Source organism: Aspergillus lucknowensis (assembly GCF_044049455.1).
Source record: "Aspergillus lucknowensis strain CBS 449.75 chromosome Unknown BJX67scaffold_44, whole genome shotgun sequence".
NCBI classification, from domain to species: domain Eukaryota; kingdom Fungi; phylum Ascomycota; class Eurotiomycetes; order Eurotiales; family Aspergillaceae; genus Aspergillus; species Aspergillus lucknowensis.
This window is the reverse complement of record NW_027263588.1, coordinates 164,064-187,077: the sequence shown is the minus strand read 5'-3', so window position 1 is coordinate 187,077 and position 23,014 is coordinate 164,064. Positions and strand designations below refer to the sequence as shown.

The 23,014-nt window shown below is 51.4% G+C and overlaps 10 protein-coding genes across 10 annotated transcripts; 6 read left to right on the top strand and 4 right to left on the bottom strand.

Moving 5' to 3' along the window:
- Positions 1-4: 4 nt before the first annotated feature.
- BJX67DRAFT_362090 (putative guanine deaminase) lies at positions 5-1,806 on the bottom strand. The gene has a single exon (XM_071029956.1). The coding sequence runs from the start codon at positions 1,506-1,508 to the stop codon at positions 144-146; it is 1,365 nt and encodes a 454-aa protein (XP_070883098.1). The 5' UTR covers positions 1,509-1,806; the 3' UTR covers positions 5-143.
- On the top strand, positions 1,762-3,640 carry BJX67DRAFT_384118 (uncharacterized protein; the record flags this gene model as incomplete). The annotated part of the gene is made up of 3 exons (XM_071033601.1): positions 1,762-1,806; positions 1,863-2,886; positions 2,943-3,640. 3 exons carry the CDS (start codon positions 1,762-1,764, stop codon positions 3,638-3,640), a joined length of 1,767 nt encoding a protein of 588 aa, XP_070883097.1.
- A 74-nt stretch (positions 3,641-3,714) lies between these two features.
- Positions 3,715-4,515, bottom strand: BJX67DRAFT_374121 (SDR family oxidoreductase; the record flags this gene model as incomplete). The annotated part of the gene is made up of 2 exons (XM_071031505.1): positions 3,715-3,874; positions 3,941-4,515. 2 exons carry the CDS (start codon positions 4,513-4,515, stop codon positions 3,715-3,717), a joined length of 735 nt encoding a protein of 244 aa, XP_070883096.1.
- A 664-nt stretch (positions 4,516-5,179) lies between these two features.
- Positions 5,180-5,845, top strand: BJX67DRAFT_228784 (uncharacterized protein). The gene is made up of 2 exons (XM_071025886.1): positions 5,180-5,654; positions 5,720-5,845. The coding sequence occupies exons 1-2, from the start codon at positions 5,374-5,376 to the stop codon at positions 5,796-5,798; spliced, it is 360 nt and encodes a 119-aa protein (XP_070883095.1). The 5' UTR covers positions 5,180-5,373; the 3' UTR covers positions 5,799-5,845.
- Positions 5,846-6,511: 666 nt separating this feature from the next.
- BJX67DRAFT_374120 (cytochrome P450) lies at positions 6,512-8,358 on the top strand (the record flags this gene model as incomplete). Its single annotated transcript, XM_071031504.1, has 6 exons — positions 6,512-6,764; positions 6,814-6,905; positions 6,960-7,192; positions 7,256-7,627; positions 7,688-8,141; positions 8,203-8,358. The coding sequence occupies 6 exons, from the start codon at positions 6,512-6,514 to the stop codon at positions 8,356-8,358; spliced, it is 1,560 nt and encodes a 519-aa protein (XP_070883094.1).
- A 402-nt stretch (positions 8,359-8,760) lies between these two features.
- On the top strand, positions 8,761-10,395 carry BJX67DRAFT_384115 (DUF3425 domain-containing protein; the record flags this gene model as incomplete). The annotated part of the gene is made up of 3 exons (XM_071033600.1): positions 8,761-9,587; positions 9,640-9,730; positions 9,784-10,395. 3 exons carry the CDS (start codon positions 8,761-8,763, stop codon positions 10,393-10,395), a joined length of 1,530 nt encoding a protein of 509 aa, XP_070883093.1.
- Positions 10,396-10,495: 100 nt separating this feature from the next.
- BJX67DRAFT_228759 (uncharacterized protein) lies at positions 10,496-12,233 on the bottom strand. Its single transcript, XM_071025885.1, has 4 exons — positions 12,109-12,233; positions 10,834-12,041; positions 10,738-10,781; positions 10,496-10,681 (listed from the first exon to the last, which is right to left on the bottom strand). The coding sequence occupies exons 1-4, from the start codon at positions 12,220-12,222 to the stop codon at positions 10,596-10,598; spliced, it is 1,452 nt and encodes a 483-aa protein (XP_070883092.1). The 5' UTR covers positions 12,223-12,233; the 3' UTR covers positions 10,496-10,595.
- Positions 12,234-12,848: 615 nt separating this feature from the next.
- On the top strand, positions 12,849-14,865 carry BJX67DRAFT_374118 (sulfatase family protein; the record flags this gene model as incomplete). The annotated part of the gene is made up of 7 exons (XM_071031503.1): positions 12,849-12,872; positions 12,909-13,033; positions 13,081-13,166; positions 13,232-13,728; positions 13,784-14,294; positions 14,341-14,450; positions 14,503-14,865. 7 exons carry the CDS (start codon positions 12,849-12,851, stop codon positions 14,863-14,865), a joined length of 1,716 nt encoding a protein of 571 aa, XP_070883091.1.
- Positions 14,866-16,256: 1,391 nt separating this feature from the next.
- Positions 16,257-16,835, top strand: BJX67DRAFT_390247 (cupin domain-containing protein; the record flags this gene model as incomplete). The annotated part of the gene is made up of 1 exon (XM_071034612.1): positions 16,257-16,835. The coding sequence occupies one exon, from the start codon at positions 16,257-16,259 to the stop codon at positions 16,833-16,835; it is 579 nt and encodes a 192-aa protein (XP_070883090.1).
- A 1,661-nt stretch (positions 16,836-18,496) lies between these two features.
- On the bottom strand, positions 18,497-20,449 carry BJX67DRAFT_228752 (nucleoside phosphorylase domain-containing protein). Its single transcript, XM_071025884.1, has 2 exons — positions 18,678-20,449; positions 18,497-18,618 (listed from the first exon to the last, which is right to left on the bottom strand). The coding sequence occupies exon 1, from the start codon at positions 20,328-20,330 to the stop codon at positions 18,900-18,902; it is 1,431 nt and encodes a 476-aa protein (XP_070883089.1). The 5' UTR covers positions 20,331-20,449; the 3' UTR covers positions 18,497-18,618; positions 18,678-18,899.
- Positions 20,450-23,014: the final 2,565 nt, after the last annotated feature.

The window sequence follows — 23,014 nt, the reverse complement described above, 5'->3', positions numbered from 1 at the left end:
AGCGTGCGTCCTCCCCTCAGTTGAACACCTGCCGTGACGGATGAAAAAGCTGGAGTCGGTACGATATTTCCATGGTTTTGGAAGAAGGAATCATTCTTGATTCACTATACTTTGCATACCGATTGAGTCTTCACCCTGCGCGATTACGACCCCGTTCTTGTCCCTGCCACTCGGCGGCCCCTGACATACACGTGGGCTACGTTGCGATCATCGCCCGTCATCACGTATTTCTCAAACACCCTCCTCAACGAGTCCGTCTCTTCTCGCGGTGTCATCGCCGTTTGCAAGGCCGTCGTTGTCGCCACCCACACCGCATCAAACTCCTTGCCGACAGCGAAACTGCCTATCCGGTCCTCCATACATAGAACCTTTGCGCCGCCTAATGTCGCCAGGTAGAAGACCTCCTCAATCGACAGCCCCTTATCGTGGCCATCTGAGAGCACTTCCCGTGCATTCGATGCAATCATTGCTTGCCGAATTACGGCCAGCATATGCGATGCCCACCCGCCGCCGCTGTCCGTCCCCAAGCCCACCTTGATACCGCGCCGCAAGAAGTCCCGCACGGGGGCGACCATGAATCCTCCGCCCACGGTCATGTTGGCGACCGGACAGTGTGCAACACCGCACTTCAATGCCCCAATCCGTTCCTTTTCGTGGTCCGTCATGATGGTGCAGTGGGCGAGGATGGAGCGCGCGGTTAACAGACCGTAACTCTCATATAAGTTAGCTTCACTGCCGCCAAACTGGGGGAATAACTCTGTTGTCGCATTAATCTCCTGCTGGGCCTCGTTGAAATGGGTCTGAATTGCAAGGGTGTCGTCGCGTTTCACAATCTCCCCTAGCCCCTGCAGCAGCTCCGGGGTACAAGAGATGGCAAATCTCGGTGTCACAACGGGCTTTATCAACGCTGTATCGGCATTATTACAGCCAGGGAGGGCTCGTATATGTCGGATACACTCCTCCGTCTCCCGCAGCGAGGCAGTCGCACTGCTCTCGCAGATATAGTCAGGCGCGCTCCTGTCCATGTTGCACTTGCCCACAAACGCTCGCTGGCCCTTCCTGTGGCATATATCGGCCAGAATTTTCGTTCCCTCCAAATGCCGAGAGCTATAGTACGAGGCCGTTGTGATGCCCTGGCGCAGGAAGTCGGCGACGGTCTGCTCGTATACCCTCGTAGCGTACTCGGGATCGGCAAACCGGGCTTCAACGGGGAATGTTATCTCGTTGAGCCAGTCGAGGATGTGAAGGCCCTGACCGAGACCACGCATCGGCCATTGCGGCGCATGATTGTGCGTGTCGACGAAGCCGGGAATCAGAAAATCGCCCTGGGGCAGGTGATGGACTTGGGCTGTGGTGGGGATCGCATCGGCGGGGATTTCGGCATGAGACTTGTAGAAGGCGGATATATGACCATCCGTGACGACGAGGGTGGCATTCTCAAGGACTTCGAGTGCCTCAGGACCTGTGGAATGGATCACGGCACCTTGGAAGACAAGGACAGATGCCATGATACCCTTTCCTGGCGGAGGAGGGGCTCTGAGGGGTGCACCGGCGGAGCGGCAACTGACTCGTGTTGGGTCTGGGTCACCTGACCGACACGAGTCAACCCCATCGCGCACTGCCCCCGGGGGGGTGGTGGGGGTTGGGTGGATAAGGCTTTCGCCGTCCAGCTTGGTGTCAGCGGCCCCTCCAGCAACACGAGGCCAAGGAGGCAGGCAAGGTGTTCTCCTGTCTGCCCGCGTTTTCAACCCCAGTCTCCTGATGGCGACCCTCCCTCTCGAGATATGGAGAGAAATATGTCTGATAGTACGTCGGCTTTGTCTCGACCCTATGTGGACTGTAACAGCAGCTGATGATCATAGCTTCTACATGAAGATCTGCGACCAGAGCTGTTGGCACTCAGCCGGACGAATCGCGGCTGTTATAGCATCGCGGCACCATTCTGCTACAGGTCTCTCACAATCGAGTTCACCACCGTCGAAACTCTGCAGAGCATTACGTCGCAGTTGAGCAATAAGGGTCTCGGCAAGCCGTTCTTAGCCCATGCCCGGAGCCTCAGTCTCATGCCTATTCACGAGGAGCATAGCTTAGGTATAAGACACAACGGCAAAAGCATCGTTCAAGTCTTTAATCCTGCTACGAATGAGGCTTTCCTTCAACCACATCTCACGGGCGTTCCTTGCGGGGGTGGCTTGAGCATTGCGGATCGCGGCGGAAATGATTCCGTGTACCGCCAGCAATGGGAGCCAGTGATTTCCTTGATCGCTCGACTCCGGCATCTGGAGGAATTTAATTTCTTCATACAGAGCGGATTCCCCTCTTCGCTGCGCAAGGCTCTATCAAAATGTCACCCACATTGTAAGGTGAAGATCTGGTCTTCTCAGCCCGCGGCCTACGCCGAGCCGAATGTGCAACGATGGATTCTCCCCACAGCCAGTGAGACGCACAGTAAGGCCTGTCAGATCGATTTCGAAATTCTTTTCTGGGATCGGCTGGACACTTTCAATGCCGAGATTCTCTTAACGGAACCTCCTGGGTTGGTGAACGAAATGCTGCCCTTCGTGTTTGCGGCTCCGAATCTCAAGCATCTCATTCTCACACATACATTTCCACTCGCGCCCTCGCTGGCCCTGGTTGAGTTTGTAGAAAGGAAATGGCGAGATCTGGCTGCCGTCTCCCCACCTGCGGGAATTGCCAATCTGGAGTCGCTTACTCTGTCCTCCGTCTACTTCGATGATACTCTCTTTCCGGCCCTGGCGACGGTTACGGACCTTTCTTGCCTGCGCTCCCTCGATATCTCGGGATACATGCATCCTGACATGCTCGCTGATGCTGCAAAGCTTTTAAAAGGCCTGGAGAGACTCTTCGTAACCGTTGATTTGCCCCGTGTGTATCCCGGCACTTGTTGTAACGGGACATTGCTAACATTAGCCCATCTTCAGATGACGAAGATGTGATTACTGCAATAAAGACCTTCACCCCCCTAAAATTTCTCTGCCTCCGAGGTCACGGATCCGCCGCGTCCGTCCTCAGCGTTCTCGAACAACACGGCCCCTCATTGCAGGGGTTGATCCTGGAGCTGGTATGCTACAGGGGAGTATTCGTAGGGCGCGACGGAGAAAGGCTTCAACGTTTCCACCATGAGTACCCCCTGTTTAATCTTTCCCAGCACAACGAGATGGCCGGACTTTGCCCACATCTCCAGGAGCTGCGCCTCCAAGTCAAGCGGCCTGCAAGAAAGACTGCCGAACTGGAAATGTACAGAGCACTGGGACAGTTCTCGTCCCTCCGTAGCCTCGTTCTAGACTTACATTTCCAGCCTGAGGGTTCTCCTATCGGAAACGTATTCCTCAACGACACGGTCGACGAAAACCTCGCCCGTCAAGTATGGAATGTGATTACCACCAGCCAGTCCTCGCAACACTTGATGAAATTACGTCTCGCCCCTTTCGGCGATATTTACTTCTTGGATGACGAGCTGTACTACTCCCATCATACGCGGAGCTTTCTGCTCACTCGTGGTGGCAGGGACGGGCTTAGCGTGCGAGAAATTGGGAAAGTCACGTCAGATATCTTGGAACAAAAGAACCGCCGCTTATTGAATAAGGAGAACAAGTCTCCGGCTACCAGCCGCGGATGATATTACTTCAGATATAGAGCAGGGACATGGAAGGGCAGGATAGCACCCAATAAATGTAGCGAGGAGCAGGGAAATCACCACGGAAACTCTGAGCCGTCCCAGACGCGCCACTTCCCACCCTCCGTTTCCCGTGTGGCACCATCAATCGTGCGCAGAATCGCATCCACAGTCTCGCCCACGGTCTGCGATGGTGTTGGGATGCCCGGTTTATTGGTCATGTCCGTCAGAACGTAGCTAAAGTCTGACGTCAGCTTGATCGTCCACCACACGAGACGAGAGGGAGGGCCTCGCCCCGCTTACCCCGGGTCAGATACGAAGCTGATAAAGTCCTCATTTTCGAGATGAATCTTGCGCACGAACCAGTGCAGCATGGCCTTACTGGGCCCGTACGCTGCAATGGGGAAGGGTCGCTGCTCCATTCCGCCGATAGTGCCCAATGCGCTTCCGACGCCGACGAATATAGGCTTCGTGCTCCTTTTCAGGAGCGGGTGCGCGGCTTGGTAGAGGAGTAGCGGGCCGTAGGCATTCACTTCAACGTGCTCTTTCAGAACGTCGAGGGGGACTGTGTGGACGGTGGAGAGGTCCTCGCTTATACCGGCGTTTGCGATCACGACGTCAAGGTGGTCGATGCCGTGGTCGTCCTGTAGCGTTCGAATCGCGGTGGCTGGGTTGGTGGGGGACTTTGAGTCGACTTTGACAAGGATTAATAGAGACCCAGGACCTTTGGTCAGGGTTTTGAGTGACTGCGAGGTCTCAGAAGTAGGGTTACGGACAGCCGCCACGACGGTGGTGTCGGGACGAGCGAGAAGAGCCTCAACGAAACCGCGGCCAATACCGCGACTCGCCCCGGTGATCAGGTATATGGTGCTGGCCATCGTGAGAATATTGGCCGATGTGCGAGGAGCATTTTCTCAAGAGGTGCATCCTGCCATTTATACCGAGTGACTGTCCGAGGTGAGATGGAGAGTTATAAAGATGAGTCAGCTGACGAGGCGGCCAACCCCGGCTCTTCAAGGCTTCGAAGCCTTCAAAACCAATCTTGATGACGTCTCTGCGTGGGCCTCGCAAGTTGTGGGCCCTTCCTGGGTTTGATTGTTTGGACTTTGTGGGCGGATGCATAGTTGCAAGAGCCCCGGCTTTGTCTCCGACCCAATGAGTATGACCCTCAATCGAACTGAGGACGAAATACCAGTTCAGCACTAGTTTGCCAAAGGTCTTCGCAGGTCTGAGTCCGTGGACAAAGAAGTGGCAGGTGGGAGAGAGATATGTGACTCGGCTCTCCTGTGGCCAGATATAAGGGATCTGTCATTTAGATAATCAAAGAAATTAGCATTAAAGCTGAAATTACTCATGAAGCAATGGTAGTAAAAGACTGAGCAGGTCTAATAGACAGTCAACTACATATTTTTGAAGACCTGTGAGTAAATTTAACCTGCCAATGCAAACACACCTGAGCACGGGAAACTCTCAGGCATGGGAAACTGGTGATGGGAGCTTGGAACCGTCAGCTTTAAGCCCAGAATAACAGTGGCAGGGCCAGTCAAGCATCGCTGCTGAATTGCCATTGGTTGTCAATCGAGCGAAATCAGAAGCCATACCCTTTTGGCGCCGGACATCCACCATTCCTCGTATTCATCCGCACGCGCAAAAATTGCTTGTGATCAGCCTTAAACCCCTCTTTTAATGGAGAGTCTTTCCTCTTCAGCCTCAAATTCCCACAGTTTCATTTGACGATGCAGCTTTCTTCTCTCCTCGTTGGTGCTTTCTTTGCGCTGGGTCTTCACGCCGCCCCCATTGCCGACAGCCCTGGACAGACCGAGGTCAGTGACGGGACAGAGATCTTCAAGCGGTCTGGTCAGTCTTGCAGGGTTCTCGCTGATGAAGTCAACTGCCGATCTGGCCCGGGGACAAACTACAAACGGGTTGTCGGACTCAGTAGCTCATGGACTCGCGGGTATTACTTCACCTGCGTCAAGTCAGGGGAATGCATCACCCTGAATGGTGCCGTCAACTGGTACGTTTACCTCGTGTCTACCCCGAGGTCAGATAATGTGAAGTTGTTGGCTGATTGTGTTTGAGTGGTTGGGATTATTTCGAGGAGGACAGGTGTTATGTAAATGGCCATTATACTGACAGCCACTGCACTCTGGGTATGTAACGACTGCACCTTCTCTGTCCAGCTTGCTAATGTTGTTCACGATAACAGCCAAACTCGGGCGGTGCTGATGCAAAGATTGCCAGTTACGATGTGTCGAGGGGAGCTCAAGAACAAGAAATTGAAGTGGCAGATATCTCCATAGAATCCAACGAAGTCGCGCTATGCAAGATGTCTCCTCCATGATGTCCTTTGCCTTAAGACTGAACATGCCAGCCTGAGATGACAACAGACCTTTCACAATTTTCAGTCCTCAATCCCTCTCCAATTACAATCCTGGATTTGAACAATCATGACTTCCCTCACGTACGCCCAGAGAGATCTTCGATATCGGGACCCCCCACCTGCCGATCCCACAGAGTGTGGTGCATGCGCAGGTCATCCCTCTCGAAATAGTGTGATAATCCTCTCCCAATGCCGACTCTGAATAAATCTCCGCTTTCTCCGACGATCTTCTGAGATCCACAGTTCGCAATGCCGCCGCTAACGCGTCCCTCCCAATCGGACCCTCCTCCCCCCTCTCTCTCCACACGGGGATCGGATTAACCCCACAAGATGGTGCTGCCCTCGACGTTCGAACAGACATGGCAAGTTTTCGGAGCAGAACACCCGATTTCCCCTCCTCTCGAGTAGGCCTTGATGGCAGAGGCGTATAAACTTGGGGGATAGGGCAGGTATCTAGTCCTACCAACCACTCTTTTGTCTTACCGGTCAACATGCTCCTGTCGTCGTCGTTTTTCTCGTCCTTGAGTAGGATATTCCTTCAGCGGTCGCTGTCATTAGCTCTAAACCTCTTGGCCCCCAGTGTGCTGCTCTTCAGTGTCGGATGGCTTGTTTATACCCGCTTTTTCCACCCCTTAAGCCGTATTCCCGGACCCTTCTGGGCATCAGTTTCAAGGTACTGGCTTGGGTATCAAGTCTTCACTGGAAAAGCGGAGTTCGTGCAGCGCAGATTGCATGAGATATATGGTAGGCTCCTCCTTTGCTGATTTATAGGCCGCCTTGACTGAACCATCAGGTCCTCTCGTGCGAATCGCCCCGGATGAAGTGTCCGTGTCAGATCCCGCCGCTGTCAAGATTATCTACGGGATAAAGAGCGGTTTCACAAAAGTTACTGAATCATTCCTAACGCATATCCGCCGGACTAACAGTATCTCCATACAGACTGACTTCTACCCGCCGTTCGCTTCTGGCATCAGTCCCCATGGAGACCACTTCGCCCAGCAGGATGAGGCAAAGCACTCTGCGCGAAGGAAGCTCGTGAACAATATCTATTCCATGTCGAGTGTACTGGAGTCAGAGCAGTACATTGACACTTGTACTGAGGTCTTCTTGTCGAAGATGGCCAAGTTTGCCGAGAAGGGGCAGGTCGTTGATCTTGGTGAATGGATTCAATGGTACAGAACACTAGATTTCACCGTCCACTTGTACAGATAAGAGCTTACTATTGATCTTTTCAGGTACACCTTCGACGTCGTCGGCGAGCTGTTCTTCGGCCAGCAGTTCGGATTCATGCGCGACGAGCATGATTTTGGAAACTATATCCTCAGCCTGGATACAATGATGCCGACAACGACGCTCCTGTGCGTGCTGCCGGTATTCCTGAGATACTTCCAAGTTTTTCTCGGACTTCTGTTTCCAAGCATCCGCAAGGCTGTTGAAGGATTCAACGAGATCCGTCGTGCTGGGAAGTTCTGGGTGGACCATCGACTGCAGCAGATGGCAGACCGGAAGGTCAATAGATCTGATCTCTTGGATAAACTGTTCAAGGTGCGGCAGAATAAGTCTGATTTTGACATTCCCGAGATTCAGAATGAGTCAGTCGTCGCCATGTAAGCCCTTCTCGTTAGTTTACCCGTTTAGTATCTCTCGCGCTTAACTATGCGCTACAGATTCGCCGGCAGCGATACAACAGCCATCGCCATCCGCTCCATTCTCTACTATCTGATGAAAACCCCAGACGCTTATGCCAAACTCATGGAAGAAATCAACAAAGCCGATAGCGATGGACGGCTGAGCAAGCCCCACGTCAAATACAATGAGGCTATCAAGCTGCCCTACCTCGTTGCGTGCTGCAAAGAAGGCATTCGGATGCACCCCAGCGTCGGCTTATCCCTCCCCCGTTATGTCCCCCCCGGTGGGAGCCAGATCGCCGGCCGCTTCTTCCCTGCCGGATCTAAAGTTGGTATTAGCGCTCCTGTGCTACATAGTAATACAGATATTTTTGGAGCGGACGCGGCAGTCTACAATCCTGATCGATGGATCCGGGATCCTAAGGCGGCCGCAGAAATGGATCGGTATATGCTTCATTTTGGAGCGGGGTCGAGGACATGTATTGGCAAGAACGTATGTACTTCCCCTCAGTACCTTAGGGTTCGCGTCGGGAGTTAGGCTAACAGGTGTCTAGATATCTCTTGCGGAAATCCATAAGATGATTCCGCAACTCTTGCGGTCATTTAAATTGGAGCTGGTAGATCAGCAGAAGGAATGGACAACGCACAATTTCTGGTTCAACAAGCAGACAGGGATTGAAGTTCGCGTCACTTCTCGACGTGATATATAACGCCGAGGAGTGTGCTTCGGGAGGTACAGGTTTCCATTATGTTCCCTAAATTCAACGATGGTCAGCCATTCGCTCTACGCCTAATAGTACTTTTGTGTTGCCAACCTTGTTTTTCAGATAGTTCCCGTGCGATCCATATCCTGGAGGCATCCCGAGGGATATCGATCTGACCGGGGAGGACGACGGGGGATTTTCCGACTTCTCCATCTGGGGATCCCCAACTGTCGGTACCAGGCTTGTGACCTCATTTCCCCGCACTGGCAGGGTTGGCTGCGCTGTCCGAGTACCCCACACGAACTGTGGGATAGACCCCTGGTCCAGGGTCTCCCTTCCTGACTGACTCGTGAAACCACCCCCCCTTCTCCCCCAGTCGCCTCGCTGATACATCCTCTTCCTCCACTCATGGACGGTAATCAGTTTAGTCAGATTGACAAGTTGCAAGATAAGTGCCGTCGCCTTGAATTCGAGAATCGCAGATTGCGGCGGACGTTGCGCTGCGTTGATTGCAACGCGCGCATATTCAGTGCCGCTGCGAAGAGCCCCGTTGCTGCTCCCGGGAAGGCAGGCACAAGGCGTGATCAACAATATGGCCCTACTCCGCGAAATGGCCGTGCTCTTTCCCCGTCTAACGCGAAGATCAAAAAGATGGAGGGCGTGTCGCCCTCGCAGAGAGATTCCAGCAATCCGTTCTCATCTCGCGCTCCCCCAGGCTTTCTCCTATCTCCCGAGCGTGGTAACCTGATCTCTAACCCTCCATCACCGCTGGAGACCACATTGGGTGATTTATGTGCTTCAGCAATGAATCCGATTGAAGAGATCACAAACGATCCGCTTCTATCATGGGCGATTCCAGTAGAGAATACTCAGGACTCCCCTTCTTCCACGGAATTTCTGAAGCCATGGTACATCCCTGCGGATGACTCGAGCTCCGACCAATTATCCATTCTGTTCAATCTCCAAGGAGTAACTCATTTGACGCCAGACATATCGCCGCTCCCCCAGGCACCATCAGTTTCGCCCAACCCCAAGCCTCCAGAGGGCCAGAAAGCGGCACAGCGCCACTATGTCCGAAGCTTTGCTATTCCACCGGGCTTGGATCTTCCAGAAGCAACTCTAGCTCTCACTTCCGGGCTTGGCTTCTACATGGGTGAGGCGCAACAGAGAATGGACCGGTACATCATGGCACTGGGGGTATCTATCAAGCAGGCTTTTGGGATGGAGAATACTCCGTAGGTCTACCCGTCTTGGCATGACAGCAGGCGTGAAACTGACAAGAATTAGTTCCAGGGCTTTGGAGTCATTGGTTTCATACGGGGTCCTTTGGATCGTAAGGGAGGCGTGGCCGGCAGCAGAGGGGTTTTGGAAACTCACAGTAGGCACACGATGGTCTACACAAATCTCTTTGATCGTCTAATGCAATGGTAGGCATCCCTCAATGGTTTCGTTCAATCGGAGCTTTGGAGACTCTTCCCATGCCGAGCATCTTACGACAAACTCCACCCAGCCTATCGACCAACTCCCCTCCAACTGACAGTGCCTCACTCGCCGCTTATTGACTGGCTTCCGTGGCCTGACCTTCGAGATCGTATAATCGAAGTTCAAGACCAGATCGATGTTGAGACTGTGTGCAAGACGGCAATCCAAAATGTAATGGCCCACCGACACCTCGCTCCTACGCATGAAGGGGAGGTATATCCGCCATCCTTCCGGGTCTGGGACCTATATCTACTCGAGAAACAAAGCGGGCTCGGCCTCACCAACAACCAACTCTCATACAAACCACGCTCCCCTGCCGTTCTCGAAATAGAGAACAGGTACAATCTGGAGTATGACGACTTCACGACGCAGAAGTTACACCCCGCGTTCTTCGAGAAGTATCCATTTCTTGCCTGCGAGCGGATAAAGACAAAGTTCTATGCACAGGACGTACCATTGGTGGGCTATGAGGACGTGGGATATCCGAAGCCGTTTACGGAAATGGCGATGGTGCAGCTTCGACAGCTGGCCACAACGCGTGTACACCGACCCGACACGTAGACTTCTTGAATAATCGGCGAGCACGGAAGCCGCTGGGATATACTCTGCGGTAGGGTAATTGTACATGACACAAAGATCGAGATTATTCTAGCTTTAACATGTATCCAGCGATAGCATCCACGATAGAAACCAGTGCTACCCCTCCAATCAGCAACCGCAGGAGGGTATATTCAGAATGCAAGCTGGATCTTGAACAACCATTAAGCCTTGAGTGCCGTGATCTTTTCGACCTTAGGGAAGGTCCAACCTCCGTTTGACAGTTCATCACTCGGGGCATAGAAACGGACTGGATAAGAGTAATGTTAGGCTGATCGACGACCCCCGTTAAAAAGCTTGACTTACGCGTAACATCGAAATCACCACCGCCAGTCGGCGCAGGAAGCCAGCTAGAGTTCACGTAAGCACATGCATAAGCCCGAGGCGCAGAAAGAAACATACTTGGATGTCCAATTGCCGGGAGGAACCACATCAGCTGGCTGTACAACAATCTGGAAGCTTTCATCTCTGTCGCCGCCGTCATAGATAGGCTGACCATCCGAGTACGTCAGGTTGGAGCGATCACCGAGTGAATACCTGTCGAGTTCGTTCGGAATCAAGTACAGGTCCGGCCCATATGCCGTCAAGCTCCAGAATCCCTTGTCGTTAAGAGGCGGCTTCGTGCTAAACGTGAAGAGGTATGCTTCATCGGGGCCAAGGGAAAACCGACCCCCGACTTCGCCTCCCGGAGTGTACATGGGATAGAGAGACTCAGAAGCTCGGAGGGCGAGATACCCCCAGCCAGCAACAAACGCCCTCATCTCGTAGTTTGTCCCAAAATCTCCCTGCGCTTCCGGAGTGAGTTGGATCCAGTTGTTCTCCAGTGACATTATATTCTCTGGTTGGTTTACTGCCGTTGTTACAGAAGCTTGCGCTGCCGCAGCCACAGCAGTGAGATTGCGAACTCTCTGATGGTATCTGCCGTCCCAGATACCGGCGGCTGTCAATGTGGTTTTGACGCGATGAAAGTCTGAGATTTCGCGTGGAGGGTTATATGGGGCGATTCGGGCAGTTAGCTGGAGTGCCCGAGTTATGGGGTCTTCCGGAAGAGATGAGTTGAGCATTGCCACGGTCAGCGGAGGAGCATGGCGACTTTCTCTATTCACTAGTTTCACAGACATTTCATCTTGGATTTCGTGGACGGCCTCTAGGCCTGTGCCGTTATTCTTCAACAGGATGCGAGGAAGGACAAGGCCATATGGAGTTGGGGAATTAACGAGCCCAACAATGCCATGCTGGCACTCGCTCTTTAGTGTTGCCAGGTAGCATAGCTGCACGCCAGGTTCTTGACGTACAGCAGGGCCATATCGTATAAGATACCGGCCGGGAGGGCTGCCTTCGACACTGCCAATATTGGCGTAATTGTTACTGTAGACGTCGTAAAAAGGGAAAACCCAATATCTGTCTTCGATGGCTGAGACATCCAGAATGAGGTCATTCTCGGAGAGATCTATTAGGACGGTCGAGTATAAAGTGTCGGCGTTTGGACGAACAATGGTTTTGTCGTGCACCGTTGAGAGCTCTCTGGCATGGGCAAAGGTATTTGTTGCCCCCGCCGCTGCGAAGGCAGTGAAGGCATACGTCGTGAAGGGAGTGAGAGGAAAGCCATACTAGAGACGTTCAGCACATCAATTGCGAGAACCTCGCATAAATTACATTGAAAGGGGACCAACTTACAATCAAGGCAAACTCCGTGGCTTCTTCCGCAGTGAGGTTCGCGGGGTCATGAGAGCCACCAGAGGCAACGCCCAAAGTTGCGAGAGCCACAGTAGCCCAAAGTGTGTGATACATGTTTGTTGATGTCTTGATGTCTTGATGATCTGTGTGATGTTCTTGCCTCTTTATATCCTGTGGTCCCGGCCAAAAGCCCAAGATCTTGCGAGGTCCCCTAAGGAAGGGGCTGTACGTGCACAGCCTTCCCAAGGCCGAATGCCGCTCCGGCGTATCATTAATATTCAAGCTGTATGGATGGTGCTCCCTTTGTGGCATTGCAGCTCACATCCAGGCCACCAAAAGAATGGCGGCGCACGCCGAGCGAATCAGATGGTCTCAGCTCCGAGGTCGCGTGGATTCTAACCCAAACCAGAAAAGCTTAAAAAAAGTTAACCAATAATATTGAATAATTTGCGGAGCTCGCAAGATCCCTGTCTTGTGGCGCTCCATACGCACGCTGATTGGCTGCCCAGCACCCCGTCGATTTACTCTCGCAAAGGACGATGATGGCTATCCATGGATGCTGTCTGGGAACTCCGCATTATCTTTGTGTAGCGGACCAGGACAGACACGGGTGTTCGCCAGCAGAGAGGTATATATATTACGTTGCGACTTGCCTTCTCTGACCTGGGAGTGACCACCGCTCATTTTTCTGTTTTCAATTTGATCTCAACCACTCTTCGGGAAGAGCCATGATTCGCATCATGTATATTCTGCGATCGCTGCTAGTATTCTTGCAATTGGTACGCGTGCTTGCAAGACAGCCGAATATCATCTTTATCCTTACCGATGATCAAGACGCCCAGATGGACTCGCTGTCATATATGCCATATGTGCAGCAACATCTCGTGGAGCAAGGCACCCATTACCAGCGACACTACTGTACAGTGTAAGTCCAAATGCCGTGTTTGCTTGTCTAGAACTAACGCAGCGAAGAGCACTCTGCTGTCCTTCTCGGGTCAGCCTGCTCACGGGAAAGGCGGCCCATAACACGAATGTAACCGACGTGTTCCCTCCATATGGTAGGCTGACCCTTTACTCCATGTCAATACGTCCAGGCCTACCACTGACACCGGATGTACTACAGGGGGCTACCCAAAGTTCGTCAAGGAAGGATATAATAAGGAATACCTCCCCATATGGCTGCAGGATGCAGGGTACAACACGTACTATACAGGGAAATTCCTCAACTACCACCACCTGCTCAACTACTTTGCCCCTTTTCCTGCCGGGTGGACTTCCTCCGATTTCCTCCTTGACCCTTTCACCTATAACTACCTCGAGAACGTCTGGCAGCGTGACCGCCATCTCCCAGTGAGCGCTTCCGGGCAGTACAGCACCGACGTCCTCGCAGAGAAGGCATACGCATACGTCGAGGAAGGCGCCAAGGCAGGACGCCCATTCTTCCTCACGGTTGCCCCCATCGCACCGCACGCTAATCTCATCGTGGACCTGACGAGTGTGGATCCAACCGACCCGGGCTCTGTGAATTTTGAATCGGGAAACCCGGTCCCCGCTGAGCGGCACAAGGACCTTTTTCAGAACGCCACGATTCCCCGGACGCTGAATTTCAATCCTGATAAGGTACGTGTCCTTTTCACGGTGGTTCGTTCAGGTTTACCGACGCTTTCGATCACAGCCAAGTGGCGTCAGTTGGATCTCGCGATTGCCCAAGCAGAACGACACGGTCGTGGCCTATAATGACGAGTTCTACCGCGATCGACTCAGATCTCTACAAGCGGTGGATGAGATGGTGGATGGTATCTTCCAGCGCCTTGAAGAGCTAGGAATATTGGAGAACACGTATGTCGTCTATTCCTCCGACAACGGCTTCCACATCGGGCAGCACCGCCTGCAGCCGGGAAAGCAATGTGGGTTTGAGGAGGATATCAATGTGCCGTTGATTATCAGGGGCCCAAATGTGCCCAAGGGCCAGGTCACCGATATTGTTACCACGCATACGGATCTGGCGCCGACTTTCTTCTCCATGCTGGGGTTGGAGCCTAGGTCGGACTTTGATGGCGTTCGTATTCCTCTCACGCAGAAGGATATCGAGGAGGCGCAGTGTACTCGTCACGAGCATATCAACGTTGAGAACTGGGGTACTTCTAGCGTGGAAGGTATCTATGGAAAAGAATACAACGGCGAAAGTAAGCAGCCTCAAGGGACGCACGGATTGTGCTAACAAGTAGGCAGGCAATGGCCAGGCAGAAAATACGTACAAAGCAATGCGTCTTGTTGGCCGAGAGTACAACCTCTATTACTCTGTGTATTGCAATAATCAACGAGAGCTCTATGACATGAATGTAAGCGTTCCCTACCAATAGATGCGGCATTCCCAAAGCTAAACGGAGCTAGGTTGATCCATACCAGATGCATAATCTAATTAAAGGAGGCAACATGACCTTTCCATCCTTCCGAAACACCACTGTGATAAACAATCACACGGTTATTAATATCGTGTCGCGGTTAGACGCGCTCCTGATGGTATTGAAGACATGCAAGGCGAAGGACTGCATCCAGCCGTGGAGCGTCCTCCACCCCGGCGGAGATGTCAACACGCTTGAGGAGGCGCTCAATCACCGCTATGACCACTTCTATTACGAGAGCTTTGAAAACAATAAGGTCTCGTTTTCAGAGTGCGAGTACGGCCAAATCCTCTCCTCGGAAGGGCCGCTAGACCCGTGGATCTATAACGATGGCATTGGATGGTCTCCTTAGCAGCTGCAGTGGAGAGGCTGTATACGGGTAGAGTGAAAGAGTTAAAGCAGACCAGTCAATAAGAAACATAAATTGGAGCCCTGAAACCCTTGAGCATAACCCTTCCCTGTGGAGTCCCCACGTACAGGTAGTTTCCATACCATCCTGAAGCCAAACGTTCGTGCCACTATATCAAGAACTCCCACAAAGAAAACAATACAACTCTCCACGAATCTAACTCCGCATAAGACTTGGCACTTTAATCTCATGCCGAAGACATCGCACCATCAGGCCTCGGAAGGATTGGAGCTAGAAGACTTCCCCCGGGCCACGGTCCTTGGACCAACAAAGATCCAACCGGCGCCACTCTAAAGGGATCCCAGGAGGATGGATTGGGGCTGAATTGGTCTTGGGGGGTGTTCACGACAATGCTGAGATGAGTGAGCTGGCGAGCTGAATTCCACACCTCGAATATCCTTCCCGGGAGAGCATAGTTCCTGCAAGCTTGACGCTTGATTCCGAGATACAATTTACAGGGGCAATCGCAGCCTCTGAATTTGGAGTTTGTTCAAGAACCCTACCATATCACCCACAACCATGAGTGCCATCGAGCTTATTAGTGCCATTGGCACCGCGACAAAGACCCTTCCGGGCAAGGTTACCGACGAGGAGCCTATTGCGCCTCCGCAGGCATGCGACAACGCGAGGAGCGTCCTTAAGGTGTGTGCGACCCCCAACCGCACTGAAACGCAGTTCACGCAGCTACTGGATGACGCAGGCTTCAATCTTGTCAATTTTTGGAAACCTGAGGCGGTTGTGCCAGGCTCGACTACATTGTTCGAGGCTGCAGTGATTCCGTGATAGCCCTAAACTGGCCCGCCCAATCGTTTTATACAGTAGGTCAGCCTTTTCTATAAACCACGCTCCATCAGACCAAATTATAAACAGCCGAACCCTTTTTGAAATTGCAATATCGAATGAGAACTTCTCGTCATCCACCTGTATCCTTACGCAGACTAAGCCAGTTCTGTTTTGGGGTCCCTACTGGGTGCCGGAAGCACTCCTCACCCAACCTTGGGAGATTTCAAACCAGGTTTCGAGCTTGAGGGACGCTCCACAATATCCCGGTTTTATGCAAACCCGAATCGTATAGCCTCGGAGTATGCAGTGAATTATGCGGGAAAGCGGTGCGTCAGTAAGCGTCAGAATCTCGTGTCTCTGTGGTGCTGTGGGAGCTTACGATGCCGCGAATCGTGGCCAGGTTTCCTGCCAGCTGAGTGCAAGCTGCCAGCCTGGCAAAGGCATATATCTACCTCGTCATTCCCTTGACAGCATAGAACGATCTTCTGAACACTTCTCTGCTTCTCTTCGCAAGCATTATAGAAACCTTGTTTCCCCAAAACATCCACACAATGACTACTCCAGGCGACTTGGCCGACAAACCCGTGTCCTACTTGAGACAAAGGACCCGAGTCATCACAACCCACCGAGAAGACGGCAAGGCTGTTATCCATTCCTCCCGCGAGGGGAGATGGTATGAGATGCGTGATGTCGCGGTGGCACTCAATCTCGTGTACACCACCTCCGAATTCCCGTCGCAGATGAACGACGACAACGACATTAAGGCGCACAAAGCCGTCGAGCGAAATGGGCTGGGCCTCGTCAACCAAGGAGGCACCGTCTGTCGAATCTCCAATTTTGCGCCTGGCAACGAGGCCATCATGCATCGGACCAGGAGCCTGGATTATGGCGTCGTTTTGGAAGGGGAGATAGAGATGAGTCTGGATTCTGGTGAGACCGTGCTCTTGAAGAGGGGGGATGTGGTGGTTCAGCGTGGTACGAATACTTGGAAGAATACGAGTGCCACTGAGTGGGCCAGGACGTTTTTTGTTCTGCTGGACGGGCATCCTCTCAGCATCGGGGGGGAGCAGTTGGGAGAGTCGCTCGGGTACGCTGCCCACGAGCTGCAGCCAAGCAATAATGTTGAATGAGCGTTGAAGTCTTAGAGAGCCGTATGTGTCTATAATGTTAGAACAGTGAACGTTCTCTTATAACCATTTCTTGCCACGGTTCTAAACAAGCTTGTAGCCGTCAATGTGAGTGCAACGTTTCGAATCTACGAGCATAGTAGCCACAGTCTTAGAACTTATGCATTGATGGACGTACAGTAAAACTGATACATTAAACATTGCAACCTTCCAAAGGTCTATGACTGCCATTTCAATGACAACCCAGTTACATCTTCGATTTCCACGATTCCTCGGCCTGGATTGACTGCATGATGTCCTGATATCCTGGATCGGCGCTCCCTTTGCGCGCTCCATGATGTCTCTCGAGGACCGCAGAACTCAGTCCTCAATTTAGGCCAGTCAAAGTCCGCAAACTGTCCTTTTTCCTTCACAACCCGGCTGTCAATCAACACCGTATCGAGGTCAGATGCGTTGGCATAGAGTACCAGCGCTGCGACGGGATCGTGGACCGCAGTAAGTCTTGGAGAAGTGGTTCGAGTGACTACCAGGTCCGCCTTTGACAATGAAGGTTACACCGGCATTCACCGACTCAGCGCTCCCATCAACTCTCCCAGGTACACATCATGGGCTGTACAGCATGAGCCGTACACGTTCCAAGTGTGGAGGAAATAGCCTACAGCAATGTATCCGAAGTAATGTTCTTCAGTTGTGGTTGGCTAGTTTATAGATATTAGAAATAAATAGGGTGCACTAATTATCTGTGTTAGAAATACTATGCCTGTATTAGTATAGAGCTATATAGCAGTGTCAAGGCTATTCACTAAGTGCATAAATTTCTTTATAAGGGTCCTAATCGTTCAACCATCAAGTTTACATTTAACAAAACAAAGGAGTAGATTACTTCTAGTGACTAGTCTCTCCATATGCTCTATTAGGGAACCGCCTTGACGAAACTAAGAACATTGCCTTGAGTGATAAGACAATCTGGTATTTGTACTCTGGTCATCCTGCCTCTAGTAATTGAAGAGTGATAGAGAAAGGGTCCTTGCTGTATTTGTATCTGCCTTACCTCATATAGATATTATCTGTACACCACCGCAGTAACAATCATCACGGCTGTACCAGACATCCTGATAGCCCTCGCACTTGCTTCTCTTGGTTCTCCAAAAGCTCGTACTGCATCAAGAATAGCCACGAGAACGCAGCATATAATCCCACAATACTCCCGGATGAGTACCGAGCGTAGAGCCCAGATATAGATATAACTACAAAAACTAATAATTGCCACCTCCCACCAAAGCCCCTCCCTCCAGCGTCGATATACATCCTTCCAACCATCAATCACGTCCCAAAATGCACCCAAAATATGCATTATGGTTAGCCCTTTGATTAGGCTCAAGGTACTGAATACTCTCCACCGCATCCGCGGAATGTCAGGGTCACCAACAGTGCCTAGACCCTCTTGTATGCTCGAGTATTGAAGCTCAGATGGAAGTGGTATGACCGTAGGCGGAGATGGGGTTGCGTGATGAGTTCGATGCCGGGTGAGGCGCATAATTGTCGGGTTGTTCAGCAACCAGGTTACGATTCTCCTGGCTGAGCCGGCTGTGCCATCATGGGAAGTAACTGTGGATCCGCCGTCAATCATCTCTTTCCAGAATTTCTCTTTTAGTTCGGCTGCTCTGGCGTGTTGGCGGTCGTTCTCCTCTGGGTCCATGTATGGTGGTTTAGCCCATTTAGTCGTGACTAACATGATATTCTCAAACGCTTGTACTCCACACAACTTTTCGAAAAGATATATATGCTTCGGGACAGTTAGTGCTGGTGTCTAGCATTATACATATGAGAAAGGAGAATACTCGCATTCTCGGCCAGTCGGCCGAATCGGGGCTGCGTGATATCGTGCAGATAAATTAGCCCCTTGAGTAACTTGTCCCTCTGGATCGTGTCCACTATGAGCGTCATGATCTGCTCGTCTGTCAGGCGCGTATCGTCGAATCCGGGCGTGTCAATCAGATAAATCGGCGTGCTGTCCACCGTTGCTTCATAGTAGTCAAGTTCGTTCGTGCCTACTCAAGGTAAGCTTCACAAAGCAAATCCCAGGAGGAGGTAGACGGTCATACAAGATTCCAAGCCATGGCAGACTTCCGGCGGATACCCTGATCTATTCCGTCCACCGAGCAGATCGATAAAACTGCTCTTCCCGACCCCGGTCTTCCCCAGAATACCAAAGATCGGGCGTGTGGTATCTAATCCCCGATTCACTGGCTCGAGTGGTGGCGTCTCAGGGGTTTCCCAACGGCCAGCCCAAACGAGCAACATAGAGCTCATTGGGAGAAGAAATATGGCAAAGAGAGCTAATAACCTGGTCAGATGAGCTTTTGAGGAGGCCGCCTCGATTTCGAACGTCTGCCTTCGAGGAGGCTCCAGTTTAGCATTTGGGTCCACGTCCGCGAACTGCTTGAGAAAGGCCTTCATGCAGGCTGCAGCGACAGCAGCAGAATAGGGCTGCCAGTCCTTGTCCTTGTGGCTGTCCGCGTAGTCACTCACGCTCTTGATGACGACCGTCGACCGGTTATCCCACACGCCTGCGCCTTCCATTTCGAACGCGATCACCCCGTGGCTCTCGGCAATCCGATCACGATGGGTAGCAGATCGAATGACCTGGTCGCCCGAAGCGATCGGACCAAAAAGGATGCGCAGGTCCGGACTGATAATTCCCTCACATAGGCCCAGCTTCGGATCATCCGCCTCTAGCAATCTTCGAAGCCGTGGACGCCGGAGCAGTTTTCCCTCGTCGCACCCGAGTTCTCTGCAGCTTGCCCCGATTGCTGTCTCGCACACCCGCCCTTCAGCTTCAGAACAGACACCACCACACGTCCCCGCGGCGCGATGCACATGGCGATAATTCACGGGAAAGAGCCGATCAGCCTCGACACCCGGATACCGTGACGAATGAAAACCAGGCTTCTCTAGCAGTTCCATCAGATACGCGCCTGTGTCCTCCCTCAGCCGGTTCCGCCCGATATACCCACTCAGGTACTTGATGAACGTCCTTAGTTCGCTGGGCGCCCGTCCCAAACTATCTGCCACGGTGCGCTTTTGCTCGAACCCGCCCTCGTGCAGTCGACCGAAATCAAACTGCACGACCTCGGTGCTGATGATCACATCGCCGAGGATAATCTCGTCGTCTCTGTGGCTTTGAGGGTGCGGGACCCCGCCACAGACTCCGACCACGATCACGAGCTCGATCTGGGGGAAGGAGGCGAGGAGCATTGCGCTGGTGCTCGCGGAGGATACCTTGCCCTTGTGTGGGAGGTAGGCGAGGACGACATTCCAATACCCGATTCGACCGAGTGTGTAGGTGTTGGGGTCGTTGTTGGATTTCCCTAATCCTGTTGGTCGGGGCCAGACCTCGTCGAAGATTCCCTCGACGGCGTTGGATTCGGATCCGAGGGCACAAATGACTGCGATGTTGAACTGGTCTCGGCCGATCGGGAGACTGGAGACGGCCATGCTGTCATCGCGCGTTGTATTAACTGTGAGAGGATTAGATATTCAAAAGTCGAGAGGCAAATTGAGGGAGAGAGAAGGAGAAGTGTTTTGTCGGAGAGTTGGGAATGCTGCGAGGCTGCGAAGCTGAACGAAAAAAAGAAAAGAAATTCAGAGGGGATGTCAGATATTTACCACTAGGCTAAAAAGGCAACATTGCTTATTAGACAGTGGTAAATACCGCCTAATTCTAACAGGGGAAAGAAATCACCTGCACTCTGCCTGCGTTTCCCACCATCGTCGGATTCTATTGGTGGTTGCTCATGTTCGCAAGGCTGAGTTGTCTCTTGTTCCTGCTGTGCGGTTGTTCGCAAGGCAGTAGCAGCTTTTGCGTTTAGTCAAAGGGTATTAGCCCCCAACATGCAATATCTAAGGTAAAAGGGTTGTGGCTAATAAATAGTGAGCACTCTTCCTGGTAACAAGAAACTAATTATAGTTTCTTAAGATCTATGTCTGACTAGGTCGATGGCAGGTTGTGTATTCCCAAGAGGTTTCCAGGCCACTCACTATATTGTCCCTAATACAAGACTGGTCAAATACCTGATAGAGCTTCTAATGAGAAATTCGTGTTAATAGACTCAATGTTCCTTTGCATATGCTACAGTCTGTACCAGTTAACTATTGTACAGCATGTTTATTTCTCAGCCCCTTTCTCTATTGCCAACTGATATCTCCAAATGCGAAAATGAAACAAGCAATAAGATCAACTTTAAGTGACATTTTCCCATTTAGCTAACAAACTGGAGAGGAACAGTAAGATCATAGATAATGTTAGTTTCACTTTATGCTCTAAAGATTCCCAGCCCTAATAAGACCACTAAGGGTTGTTCCCTGAACTATATAAATACTTGCCCAGTTGGTGATGTGGGCTCATTGCGGGACTTTCCAAACAGGGAAATAAATGGGTAATCCCATTTCATCACCCTAGTAGGGTCATGAAATAATTACTGTTTGTTGTTCATTTCCGTTATGGGAGTGGTAGGCAAAAGTCATAGTCATGGGGTTACACCCCGTGCTGAGTACGTAATTGCCTCAGGCTGCTCAGGCCTACCCAGTGAGCAGGAAGTAAATCGAGTACACATATGCTGTACTGGCCTTTTGGTCTACTTTATCGCACAACCTGAATGCTTCAACCCTGTCCCTTTTTGTCAACTCTTGATAATTCCGAGATTTGTTTCCCGATCCAGAAACTTGGACAAGCATCAGGATACACCACAACGAAAAGAAGGAAATTCAGAGGGGAAAGAAATCACTCTGCCTGCCTTTCCCACCATCATCGGATTATCGGCTACGGTCAGTATTCGAAGGGGAAAACAGAACGATCTATTAGAAGGTCTAAACCGGACATATGAAGATGCTTAGGGAAGAAAAAAAAAAAAGAAGAAGGTACGAATCTATCGCAGGGAGGAACGCCATATTTAAATTCCTCCTTATAAAGGAATACGTAAATCTCCGCTGTATTGTCACGGTCGGTGCCTGAAGCGGCAGGCATCAACCACGACATGACCCTGCTCAGCTCGCTGCCCGACGCAGCCTGATGGCTGATTATATGAGATCCTGCCTATTCCGTGTATTCTAGTTATCTAAGTGATTTGTTCTGTTCCTTCTGCAGCATAGCCCTCCCCGTAAATCTGAACAGGTCCCATCTTGACGACTAGGCAGCTCGACGCTTGCGGGCTCTCGGCGTCGTGACGGCTGAATACTTTTGCGGAATCCTGACGCCTCACATGTATCTTCTAGATCCTATGTTCCTTTGGCAACCTTTTCTTTTGTATATTCCATGCAGATTATCTTTATCAATCCAGCCTTCATACAAACAGCTAATTGGCCTGATAATTCTTCTAGAATACTGCTGCAGGCTAATATACCTGCTGGCTATTATGTTATAAAGCTAAAAATATTGCCAAAACAGAAACTAGATAGATAATTATGGTAGTAAATTGGTAAAGTACCTAACACTAATATTAAAGTACCCTGGGCCCGGCAACCTTCCGTAAGTGGCACTGTGACCAAACTGCCCACAAATTATCCCTTGTTGTGTGATAACTCCCCAATCGCCTCTCTTGGTCGCTCGAGGACAGGGCCGCGGTTCTACGTACCCTCCTCACCTTCGGACCTAGAGTCGCCCATTCAGCTCAGAGACAAAGTCTGGAACTCCAGTGCTATATACTGTCAACTTGCGGCCAACACCTTTTGTCTCTGACACCATAACGCACACCATCATGCATGGAATCCCATTTGGCGAGGGGTCTGAACTCCCAACAAGTCTTTTTAGGACAATTTGATGGCCGCCCTCGAACCTGCAAGGCCCGCGCCCTGCTTGCCGTCCGTTCTTTTACTAGTATTAGGAGCCAGGAGATATCTATATTATTATAATAACTGTATTATACTAAATTTACGATGACCAAGATGCTGCAGATTTGGAATTAAGCCGCTTTCGCAAAGACACTCATTATCTGAGGACATTAGTTACTCAATCGTGAAAAAGTGTTATGCCCCAGTCATTCCTTACAACTCCAAACCGTGTTGTTATCAACATGCACGGAGCTATACCTCTCTTGCCCGCTTACCACTCAGGCGGATTTCCTTGGTCTATCTCAGAACTTCAACTTCAGCCATGCTGTAGGTCGAGGGAAATGAACAACTAA

Coding starts and splice junctions, on each gene's coding strand:
- BJX67DRAFT_362090 (XM_071029956.1), bottom strand. CDS start 1,508: ATGGCATCTGTCCTTGTCTTCCAAGGTGCCGTGATCCATTCCACAGGT.
- BJX67DRAFT_228784 (XM_071025886.1), top strand. CDS start 5,374: ATGCAGCTTTCTTCTCTCCTCGTTGGTGCTTTCTTTGCGCTGGGTCTT. Junction 5,655..5,719: donor CTGAATGGTGCCGTCAACTG/GTACGTTTACCT, acceptor ATTGTGTTTGAG/TGGTTGGGATTATTTCGAGG.
- BJX67DRAFT_228752 (XM_071025884.1), bottom strand. CDS start 20,330: ATGGCCGTCTCCAGTCTCCCGATCGGCCGAGACCAGTTCAACATCGCA.
- BJX67DRAFT_228759 (XM_071025885.1), bottom strand. CDS start 12,222: ATGTATCACACACTTTGGGCTACTGTGGCTCTCGCAACTTTGGGCGTT. Junction 10,782..10,833: donor CCCGGCAATTGGACATCCAA/GTATGTTTCTTT, acceptor CGTGAACTCTAG/CTGGCTTCCTGCGCCGACTG. Junction 10,682..10,737: donor TGGTGATTTCGATGTTACGC/GTAAGTCAAGCT, acceptor ACTCTTATCCAG/TCCGTTTCTATGCCCCGAGT.